Below are 11895 nucleotides of genomic sequence, written 5' to 3'. Positions count from 1 at the left end.
TCGTTTTAACCCTTCTGGCTGCAAAGCCCGCCGGCCGCTCCGGGTGTGCGGAGCCGGAACGCCTTTCTGGGGCGGAGAGTCAACCCGCGCCCTCAGGCGCGGCCTCTCCGATGCCCGTGGGCTGCAAAATGCCGGTGCTCCCAGCTGGTTAAGCCGGAGCGCCCAGGCAAGAATCCGCAGCCCCTCTGCTTTCCAGTCAAGGGTTAAGGCGAAGGAATCCGGGCTGCTAGAGGGACACCTTCCTGCCCCGGGGGCGGCGGGGGTGGGGGGCTTCCACTGATTTCCCCCACACAGGATCGGGTGAGTTGCAAAGATATTCGGGTGCGGGGGGGATTCTGCGGTTACATTGGGGGCAGAACAGGATGAGGAGTGGGTGGGAAGACCCCAGGAGGCGATGCATGGCCAGTGAACGGACGCCCAAGCAGGGGGGCTTCTGCTGGTGGGAGGGGAAGACAACCCCCCCCCCACACACACCCCAATATTAGCCCTTCTATAGCTCACCCGTGCCGCTTGACCCGTTTGGAATTACGCTGCATCTCCTTGACCGGGGAGCTTCTTTCCTAGGGGCTCCAGGAAGGGCCTGGAGTTCTCCCGGAATTATGACTGATGTCCCAACGGCAAGAGTTCAATTGCCCTGCAGAAAATGGCAGCTCCAGAGGGAGGACTCAGTAGCCTCAAATCCCCACTGACCTCCCTCCCTTCCCCAGGCTCTACCCCCAAATATCCAGGGCGCTCCCCTGCTCAGAGTTGGCAAGCCTGGTTTTTTCCTCCTCTCTGCAGAGGGTTCTTGCAGCGAGCTCCTGAGGGCGTTTAACTCAAGACTTTGGATTGTGGGTTGAACAGAACCGTTTTCAGGCTGCTTTCGCCCAATATTCCATGTCTGACTTATCCAGTGTACGCACCTGATAACTGTATGGGGGAACTTCAGAAGGGAAAGCAGGGGAAGACATAAGGCAGACGGAGGAGTGGGGTTGTTGGAGCCAGACCGAGGGCTAGAGGGCTTCCTCTGTTGACCCACCCCCAGAGGAAGGCATTGGTCTGCCCGAGGATGCAGTGATGGCCACGGGCATAGACATCTTAAAATGGGATTAGGCAGAGTCATGGAGGAGGAGGGGTCTCTCAGTGGCTGCCAGCGGGGGGGGGGACTAAAGAGGACTGACCACAAATGTTGTTAGTCTTAGAGGTGCTACTGGACTCTTGCTCTTTTCTGCTGCCACCGACAGATTGACACAGCTACCCATCTTGATCTATTCACTATTCACAGTCGTCCCATCCACCCGCATTTGTAGTTTGTTTCTTAATCTTGCCCACCTTTTGTACAGGGAGAAGACCTGGCTGCCGGCCAGAAGCATTTATCTTGGTTGCAGTTCTTTGCCCAAGTGTCAGAAGTTGCGCATAGACCAACGTGCCTGCTTGGCAGGATTCAGAATCCCTTCTAATCAGAAGGCGCTCCTGGCCTTAAGAAAGACTATGGCAGAAGGGCAGGGGGATCCCCACAGCCTTTTAGAGGCTGCCTCGGAGTACACAATGAAGACGGAAGAGCAAGACGTGGCTGACCCTGAAGCTGAAAAGGCCATTGCGATTGGGGGCAGCAGCGGTGGATTCTGGGGCAGAAGCGTGCAGACGTTTCTGGGAGAGGACGCCATCAGCTCCGATGCGCAGCGCCAGCACTTCCGACAGTTCCCCTACCAAGAGCTTGCGGGGCCCCGAGAGGTTTGCAACCAGCTCCATGACCTCTGCTGCCAGTGGCTGAAGCCAGAAAGGCACACCAAGAAGCAGATCTTGGACCTGGTGATCCTGGAGCAGTTCCTGGCCATCCTGCCTCCCGAGATTGAAAGCTGGGTCAGAGAATGCCGCCCCGAGACCAGTTCCCAGGCAGTGGCTCTGACGGAAGGTTTCCTCCTGAGTGAGGCAGAGGATAGGAAACAGGGAGGGCAGGTGAGGGCGTTGTGTCTGCATACCTGGAGAGGGGCTGGGGCTCCGCGGAAGAGCCTCTGCTTGGCATGCCGAAGGTCCCAGGTTCAGTCCCCAGTTAAAAGGACCAGGCAGTAGATGATACGAAAGACCTCAACCTAAGAGCCTGGAGACCCGCTGGCGGTCTGAGTAGAAATACTGACCGGGATGGACTGATAGCCTGACTCAGTATAAGGCGGCTTCCTCTGTGTCCGTGTGGACTTCAATGTGATCAAGAAGGTCCAAAACATCCTCGGCATCTTTTCCCTGAAATCTTCAAAGAAGAGAATGTCCCTCAACCTCCTGGTTGCTTTTCCAAAATTCTTTCCGTTCCTTAACTAGGATCTTTTGTGCTGTTTCAGGTTCAGGGGACAACCACAGATTTCCCAGGGGCAGGAGAGGCTCCGACGCACCCCGGACCGAGGCTGCTCTTCAGCAGAGTGGCCCAGGAGGCTGACCGAGATGCCATCTGGATCAGTAAGGAGCTTTATTTATTTGCTTCATGAATCATCTGCCTTTCTCCTGGAGACTCAAAAGCGTTTTACTTATATGAACAATGCAGTAAAGACCAGCATAATTCATACAATGAACAGTGCAAGGAAATGGTATTGCACAATTAAAGACTTCTGAAATAAAAGAGTGCTATATCCATGTATCCAATACCCTGGTTTTCAAATTTACAGGAAACAAAGAAAATGACGTCAATGTTTCACAGGCGATTATCATCTCAGCACTATGTGCAGAGCCAGTTTGGTGTAGTGGTTAAGAGTGGCAGGACTGTTATATGGAGAGCCAGGTTTGATTCCCCTCTCCTCTTGAAGCTGGCTGGGTAACTTTGGGTCAGTCACAGCTCTCTCAGAGCTCTCTCAGCCCCACCCACCTTACAGGGTGATTGTTGTGGGGATAATTATAACATACTTTGTAAACTGCTCTGAGTGGGCTTTAAGTTGTCCTGAAGGGCAGTATAAAATCGAATGTTGTTGTTGTTAGAAAGAGGCATCTTTCTGCTTAGTCTTTTCTTTTGGTCCCCCCAAAATCTATGGGCTGCTTTTATGTTCCCCTACAGAGAATGCCCATATATGGGCAGTTGTTGATTTCGCTCATTTCTAGGAGGGCACCTGCATCAGGCCCTGTTCAGAGGAGCCAAGCTACCATGGCAGAGCATAGGGAGAGAGGCGCTCCCATAGATATGAGGGGTCAAGGCCATGAAGGGTTTTGTATGTGAGAGCCAAAACCTTGAATTGAGTTCAGTAACTGATGGGTAACCAGTGCAGAATGGGAGTGATACTGTGGCATGGAATGTGCCGTAATGAAAGTGTCAAGATTTTCAGCAGGAGAAAAAAGGAACTTCTGTGTTGAGGATTGCTTGGGGTGGGACTGAAAAGGAGCCATAGCATAATGCATATGTAGAAAGGCAATGGCCATTAGCTTAGATGAATTTTTAAAAGCTTAAACACATTTCTGGAGGAAAGTCCTGTCAAAGACTGTTTGACATGATGGAGCTTCTGTGTTGTAGCTCTAAAAACCAGACACTGAAGGCCTTCTGTCCCTGTTATGGGCTTCCTGGAGGCATCTGGCAGGATGAATGCTGGAGCTGGTGGACCTTTGGGTCAGATCCAGAAGGGTGCCTCTTCTGTCCTTCACAGTGCCCAGGGGCCAACTGGAAGACACGTTTTTCATACAAGGATCTGAAATACAAGAAGGAAACTACAACACCTCTTCCCGTCATCTTTTGTGTCCATCACAGGTGGTGAGAAGACACCAGCAACACATCCTTGGCCATCTGTTTATGATCCTGTGGACCCAACACCCACACATCCAGATCAGGTAGGAGAGGGACCTTTGTGGAGAAGGGCACAGTGCCCAGCTTGGATATTTCTGCCCCTCCATCAAAGCGCACTGCTTTTCCACTTTGCTTCTGTCAAAATATCCTGTGAGGAAAAGGGGCGATAATGCTTGTGAAGAATCTTCTACAGCCTTGCCTTTAACTGCCCTTTCAGGTTGTGCCAAGAAGGGAAGGACCGCTACTTCATCTCTGAGGAGAAAATGGCTTCTTCTTCTTCTTCTTTTTCTTCTTCTTTCAGAATCCAGTGTCCTTTGAGGAGGTGGTGGTATGCTTCACTGAGGAGGAGTGGGCCCTGCTGGATCCAGGACAAAGAGCCCTGCACAGGGAAGTCATGGTAGAGAATTATGGGATCGTGGCCTCCTTGGGTAAGCGTCTCTCTATGAGCCGTATCCCAAATCTTCAGGGTCTGTACTGACTTGGGCCAACAAGCTTGATCCAGATAAGATGGCGGTGCTGTTGTCTGCTGGGAGAGCTGATCTGGGGCTAGGCATACAGCCTATGTTGAAAGTTGTTTCCGGCCCCCTGGAAGAATCACCACACTGGCAGTGACCTTGCCAGGCACCTTGATACTTGGCAGAAGTTACCTGCTCTGCTTAATTTTGGGGACTTCCTAAGAACATGATGGGATATTTTTAGGGGTTTTTTATTTATTTAAAATATTTTTGCCACCTTTCTATCCAAATAGGGTCCCCAGGGTAGCAAACATGAAAATAGTAAAATATTAAAAACATTATTTTATTTTAATGTTTGTTATTTATACTCCACCTTTCTCACTGAGACTCAAGACACAGCACGATCCAGAGGGCCCCCAGTGTAGAGGCCCCCGTGGAAGTACGGCAGCGCTAGTCCACTTCTTGTAGACATTCTGCGGGAGGATGTCTCAATGCACACACCCACCTCCAGGTCCAGACAGTAGGGCAAGTGCTCTGGAGTCCGTAGTAACAACAATCTCATCCACCAATCACAGAACAGCAGCCGATGACAGTCTTGTGAGTGACACAGGCACAGCCAATCATTGAACACCAATGCAATCACTGCCACTTAACACCACTCCCCCTGCCCACCCTGTCACTGGTTAGGGCCAGACTGGCAGCAAATGCGATGCCCAGTCGCAAACACCCCTGCTCTGAGCCACACACACTTCCCCCCAAAGTAGAAACAGAAAGGCAAAGGGAGAAAAAAGACCAAGACCAGGCTCGGACCCACAGCCCCTGACACTCAGGACTAGCCCCCTAACCCCAGGGACAGGAGAGGAGGTTCCAAAGAGACGTGCCAGCAGGCACTGGACATCCCACTGCAGCCCTGATGTCACCGCCAGCAACGTGGGGCTGGCCAGAGAATGTCACAGAGATCAGGATGGCTCAGTGGAAAGGCACTGGGAACGCATGTCTGGGGCTCCTGGTTCATTCCCCACATGGGCAGAAGGGAGAGGCAGGCAAAAGCCCTGGGGCTGACTTTTGGCCACAAACGGCAAAATGGGGAGCAGGATGGCCCAGCTCATGGGGCACTTCAGAGATTCGTCCTTTGGGCTGGGACATGGCCCCACAACTCTTTTTCTGCTGTATCTTGGGCAGCAGAGCTCTTCCATCCACCTTCCCCCCCGCCCCATGCACTCACGATCTGTATGGCTTATCAGATGCCAGCAGTGCTGTGCAAGTCTGGGACCCGGAGGCCCCCCCCATCCCAGAGAAGCCACGAACCGTCTTGGACCCCCCCCCAGCCAGTTCCCTGTGCGAGGTACACACAACAGCCTGCAGAGTGTGAGAGTAGGGACCTAAGTGTGGGGTCGGCCTCCAAGCCGCCGCTGGAAAGCTGCTCTATTTTGTAGCAGGAGAAAACCAGGGGCCCAGTGACACCTGGGAAACCAGCCACAGCCATCCCAGCATAGGTATCCTGGAGTCAGAGCCCACCCTCTTGGCTGTGTGAAGGGGCAGCCCTAAGGGGAAGTCAGAGAGGTGGGGCACGGAGGGGCATGGAGCGAGTGCCATCCCCTCACAGACAGGGAGACAGTTGTGGAACAACCCTCTGCACATCATGTGGGGGTGTGAGGACTCAGGTTGCCAACTCCAGGACTTCTCCAGGATGGCACTTCTGCCAGTGGAAGCTGCTCCAAGGAACCCGAGGGAGACAGGCCGGACCACCCGTTGCGTAGCATGCTTGTCAGTGAGGCAGGCTTCAAGGCTGAGCATCTGTGTGAGGCAGGATGCTGCAGGAGCCAGGCTGTAATCGGAGTGTGAACAGAGTGAAGAGAACTTTAAAGACCGTGCCCCCGTGTCTCCCTGTTGAAACGCTACCTGCATGAAGGAAAGAGGCGTGCGCAGCAATTGCAAAGAGCAGAGCCTCAGGGCCAGCCACAGCCATGTCGGCAGCACCCCAGGAGGGAAGACAGCCCCGTGCTGGGGTGGGGTGCCAAGAGAACCCACCGAGGCAGATGCTGTTGCCATCCAAATAAAAGTTACCCGTCCGGCATGGAAGTGCTCTGTGAGAGAGGCGGATTTGCTGCTCCTGCTGCTGCTGCTGGCGCGTTGGACTCTCATCCTGCAAGGGAACAAGTCGCAGGGTTCCTTGGGCAGCTTATGGAGAGAGTTCAGCGGGTCAGCTTCCAACCACCCCAGCCCACAGCTGTGCCCAGTCCCGTCAGGGGAGTGTGCTAGCAGTTCTAGCTGGGGCTGCAAGCATCCCTGCCCCCCATCTCCTGAGCGGATTTCCTGGGAGCCTGCCCCATTGCTTGATATGGGCCATGTATCAGGAGGGCCAGGCTTTGGCCGGCCTTCCCTCAAAACACTCTACTGGCCTCGGTTGTGGAATTGGTATTGTGAGGGCAGTGCCTGGCCCCGTATAATGGGAATGCAGGAGGAGGTTGTGGACAGCTGGGCTGGAGCAGCCGGATTTCCAGCTCTTGCGTACCTGTTATTGCATACTTGCCCCTTTGAGCAGAGCCTCCAGGGTACCTATTCGGGGTCTGCCGTGAGAGATGTTAGCTACACAATCCAGTCTTTGTTCTCACCATGAGGTGTTAGTGTTTGTAAACTGCCTTGGATCTCAGTGGGAAAGGTGAACTATAAATGAATAAATAAAATTTTAAAAAAATTAAAAGTGATTGCCCTGTGTTGCTAAGCACCCACTCTGTACTTTCCTAGCCACCTAAGTCCGCACAGCAGGGAGCTCTGAGACAGAGTCTCACACCACACACTCTTCCTAACGAGTTCCAGGATGTCCTGGCAGTGGTTTATGAAGGGCGGGAAGTGTTTGATTGGGTGCTGGGGTGAGGGCATAGCCACCACATGGACACAACGGAGTGGTGGCAGCTGTAGCTGGCATCCTGTGCTCATCCAGGCCATACGGGCGGGACTGCACAGGTGGGGGTGGGGTGGGGGGGCAGTTGACTTTTCCACTTGCATGGGCACCTGTGAACTACACTTTTTTCATGGTGTAAGTTTCTGCCACTGTTGGGGGGGCATTCCCACTCTGGGGAAGCTTAGCAAGCTGACTAACTCTTGGCATGCCCCCGCTCCTGACTTTCCAACTCCCACACCAGAACTTGGGCTGAGGGAAGGCAGCCACAAGGGAACAGTGCTGGCAGATGGGACTAGAGAGGTGCCACCAGGAAGGTGCACCTGCGTGACTCCAACTGACATCAACTTGTGGCGGCTGTGTCGACATTAGGGCCAGTCAGCTCCCTGAGCAGTTTTGCTTCCCCCCTGCCCCCAGGATTGCAATGGAAGTCAATGTGATCAAGAGCTGGGACATGTAATGAACGATGCAATGGGGTATGCAAATGCAAATTTAGAGAAATTTGAAGCAGAAATCCAGTACTGAGCCAAACAACATGTAAAACAATATATAAAATAATACAATAAAACATATTGACACAATACAACAAAGGAAGACCTCACCTGCTGGTGGAAGACAACAATGGAGACCAATATATCTTTCTGGGGAGGGACTTCCAAAGATTTGGCACCATGAGTGAGAAAGCCCTTTCTTGAGTTGCCACCCATCTTGTCTCACATGGCTGGAGTACCTGAAGCAAGGCCTCTGAAGATGACCAGAGTGGATGGATAGGTTTGTATGGGAGGAGGTTTTTCTTAAGTTATACCAGTCCCAAGCCGTACAGGATTTATAAGTCAACACCAGCATCTTGAATTGGGGTCAGAAGCCATTGAATTGAGTCCAGAACCAGTGTAAGTATAATAAGACTGGAATGATATGATCCTTAACTGTCACTCTAGTCAGCATTCTAGCTGCAGTACTCTGTACCAACTGTAGCTTCCAGACAGTCTTCAAGGGCAGCCCCACACAGAGCACATTGCATCTAGATGTTACCAGGACCTTAAGGATAGATAGAAAGTGAAGACAATATTTCTTTTATAGTCTGTCACTCAGAACAGCAACTAATTCATTTATTCTCTCGCTTTGTTCCAGCAGGTGACGGATGGAAGAGTGAGACTGAAGAAGATCTATTCACAGTGTCCTGGGAATGGGGCAGATCCAAAGGGGTGAAAAAACAGAGAAGGAAAGCAGAACTGTCCAGGAAGAATAAGTCCTTTCTTTCTCACCTTGGTGATTTCCAAGAAATCCCTGTGCAAGAAAAAATAGACAAAACCAAAAAAAGATATAAGTGTCCTCTGTGTGGGAAAAGCTTTAGTTTTAAGTCAAGGCTTAATCTTCACTGGAGAATCCACACTGGGGAGAAACCATATAAATGTTTGGAGTGTGGGAAAAGCTTGTGTAGCAATGCTAGTCTTCAGACTCATCTGCGAATGCACACAGGGGAGAAGCCGTTTGAATGTTCAGAGTGTGGGAAAAGCTTCAGTCGGAGGCATAAGCTTATAAGCCATCAGAGACTGCACACAGGGGAGAAACCATATAAATGCATGGAGTGTGGGAAGGGCTTTTGTGAGATCTCAAGTCTTAAGAGACATCAGGGAATCCACACAGGGGAGGACTATAAATGTGTGGAGTGTGGAAAGAGTTTCAGCCAGAAGTCAGACCTTAGAAGACATCAAAGGATGCACACGGGAGAGAAGCCCTATAAGTGTCTGGAGTGTGGGAAAAGCTTTACCTGGAGCAAAACCCTCATCTACCATCAAAGAATGCACACAGGCGAGGAGCCGTTCAAGTGCTTGGAATGTGGAAAGAGTTGCAGCACAGGGTCTGACCTTAGTAGGCATCAAAGAATGCACACGGGGGAGAAGCCATTTAAATGCTTGGTGTGTGGAAAGACCTTCACTCGGAACATACATCTTACTGCACATCAAAGAATGCACACAGGGGAGGAACCATATAAATGTTCAGAGTGCGGAAAGAACTTGAGTACCAGCTCTGCCCTCGCTAGACATCAGAGAATCCATACAGGGGAAAAACCATATAAATGCTCAGAGTGTGGGAAGAGTTTCACTTGGAGTACATCCCTGAGTTCCCATCAACGAATGCACACAGGGGAGATTTCCTTGCCTCCTAAGACTGGTCAGAGCAGGGAAGGGACTTCAGATGAATTTCAAATTGTTGTCTAAGGGCTTTCTATTCTAGCAAAAACAGTTTCTTCACCCAATCAAAGCTTAATCGCCAGCATTTCTGGGGAGGGCACTGCTTATTTCCCTCTGTCTCTCCTTTGAAACCTCTCTTCTATTCTAAACAGTAAAAAAAAAAGGACTGCAGTTTGAATGACAGAAACTTACAATGGCAATGTGCCAGTTTACCAGACGTACAATGCATGTTGTTACTGTATTTAGGGAACAGAAAGGAAAATGGCCAGACATCACACATTAAACGGATATTACAAACACAGAGAGGACATGTTAGAGGGTTTATCTTTAGCTAGTCGGTTGTTGTGAATGAGAATTTTTTCAGTTTCATCCCCTCATTTTCAGACTTTAATATTCTCCCAAAAATATCTGCTATGACTTATTTCGAGATAGAATTTTCGATTTCCAAGGAATTGTAAATTATTTGGGAAGTTTTTTTTAGAATTCTCTACATTTGGATGCTTCTTAATTTTCTTGTGGCTTCTTATGAGCTCTCTATTCTTTATGTTTTGTGAAGCATGCTCAGTGTTCATCGGTCATTTTTCAAAGTCATATTTTTCAGCATAAGTGGAGAGTCCCCATTTGTCTTCCTGGTTTGGTTGGATTTCTGATCAGCTGGATGCACCCATATGACTATGGGATCTAGGATGGTTTTACTTCCCTTCATTTAATGGCAGCTTAGATTCTCCACTGGAGATTGGGTGTCTGGTTTAAGAGGACAGATCTTTCTCTCATGAAAACTATGCAGTTTCTGCTGTGCTAATTCACCAGCTCTACAACAACAACAAAAAGACATCAAGAGGCTTCTCAACCAATGCATTCTTTAGGCCAAAAATACAAACAGACTCCCCTGTTTTAGCCTTAGCACACATCTTGTCTGCAATATGGGGCAGATAATAGTGACCTATCTTACAGGGGTTTCATAACTATTGTACTAAAATAATAACTGCTTTGAAAGTGCTATATAAATGCTCTTATTATTGAGTGTTCCTTCAGATCTTGAATTGGGCATCTTTAACTCTTCCCTTTGGTGTCAACTGCGAGAATTTTATCAATCCACGTTGCCATGTTTTCTACTTGTTCATATATTGCTTAACTTGAATATTCCTGAATGCAGACCCATCATCGAAAATTTCCCTTGGTTTGGAGTTTCAGAAATGGTATTGAATAATCAGCCCTGGTAAGACATAATAAATAGGACAAAATGTAATTTCTTAGTAATTTAGTGTTAATTTGACAATCGAAAAGTCCGTAGTTACAGAGCCTATTGGGTCCCTGAGGGAATAATCCTGAACTTTGGCAGCAAAGCAACCAATAGAAATCTATACTGGTTGGAACTCAGCTTCTTACATCAATGCCCAGCTCAAACTTCTGATCCAAACTGACCCTATAGGCAACTCCTTATAAGGTTTTCCACATTCTTCTTCCGAGGCACAGCAGGATCAATGTGCCACAAGGTCTCCAGCTGAGCAAATGGCTGTTGCCTCTTGTGGTCCAAAGGCTCAAATATGCTGAGCAGGCAGTAATCTGGTTGCCCCCAGAATGTGAAAGCCTCCAACACCAGGAGATGGGTGCAGTCTAGAACCCAGCAGTGGTTCGACATCCTGCTGTGATGTATTTCTGGAGCCAGCTCAGAAGCCCAGCAGTTACTGGGCCTGCTCCAGAATTTGTTTCAGCCCCTCTCTACACACAAACACACATACACATGAAGTTATCTTAGACTGAATCAGACGGTTTGGCCCATCAAGATCAGTATAGTCTACTCAGTAGCTCTCCAGGGGCTCAGGAAGCAGTCTTTCATATCCTCTACTACCTGATCTTTTTAGCTGGAGATGCCAAGGATTGAACCTGGGACCTTCTGCATACAAAGCAGAGGCTCTTCCACTGAGCCATTCTCATATAAGCTGTGGCTTGTAGCCAGGATTCTAAAGTAGTGGAATCCTGTCCAATCCTTAACATTTATTGCTACATTTCATCCATCTGTCCTGAAGACAACTATTTTGAATGATACCGAGAAGCCCATCAAAATATTTCACCCATTTCTGGACTAGGGTTGCCAACTTTGGGTTGGGAAATTTCTGGAGAGTAGGAGGTGGAGCCTAGGGAGGGGAGGTCATAATGTCATGGAGTCCAGCCTCCAAAGCAGAGAAACTGATCTCTGTAGTCTGGAAACTGGCTGTAACTCCAGGAGATCTTCAAGCCACCCTAGTGTGGACTCAGTATTGAATAAAGGCCTAGCCTAATTGGGGACATCGGTAATGGTGTCACTTGCTATTGGCTCAAACTAGGCACATTTCATGATGCCTTCTACTTAGTGTTGCCATCCTCCAGGTGGTGGCTGGAGATCTTCTGGAATTACAACTGATCTCCCGCCGACACAGATTAGTTCCCCTGGAGAAAATGGCTGCTTTGGAGGGTGGACTCTATGGCATTATACTCTGCTGAGGCCTTTCCTCTCCCAAACCCCACCCACTCCAAGCTCCACACCCAAAATCTCCAGGAATTTTCCAACCTGGAGTTGGCAACCCTACTTGTTCCCTTTTCTCAACACTGATGTGTACACATAGC

At 49.6% G+C, this 11895-nt stretch overlaps 1 protein-coding gene across 1 annotated transcript in view; it reads left to right on the top strand.

Moving 5' to 3' along the window:
* The first annotated feature begins 28 nt into the window (after positions 1-28).
* LOC129328668 (zinc finger protein 420-like) overlaps positions 29-11895 on the top strand; it is a 29185-nt gene continuing 17318 nt past the window's right edge. The window contains exons 1-6 of the mRNA XM_054977887.1: positions 29-300; positions 1323-1938; positions 2316-2430; positions 3701-3780; positions 4038-4164; positions 8225-9223. Of these exons, the coding sequence (XP_054833862.1) occupies positions 1471-1938; positions 2316-2430; positions 3701-3780; positions 4038-4164; positions 8225-9223 (1789 nt within the window). The 5' untranslated portion in view covers positions 29-300; positions 1323-1470. The remainder of the gene's footprint in view (positions 301-1322; positions 1939-2315; positions 2431-3700; positions 3781-4037; positions 4165-8224; positions 9224-11895) is intronic.

Source organism: Eublepharis macularius, chromosome 4 (assembly GCF_028583425.1).
Source record: "Eublepharis macularius isolate TG4126 chromosome 4, MPM_Emac_v1.0, whole genome shotgun sequence".
In the NCBI taxonomy this organism is placed as follows: Eukaryota; Metazoa; Chordata; class Lepidosauria; order Squamata; family Eublepharidae; genus Eublepharis; species Eublepharis macularius.
This window is presented reverse-complemented; position numbering and strand designations above follow the sequence as displayed.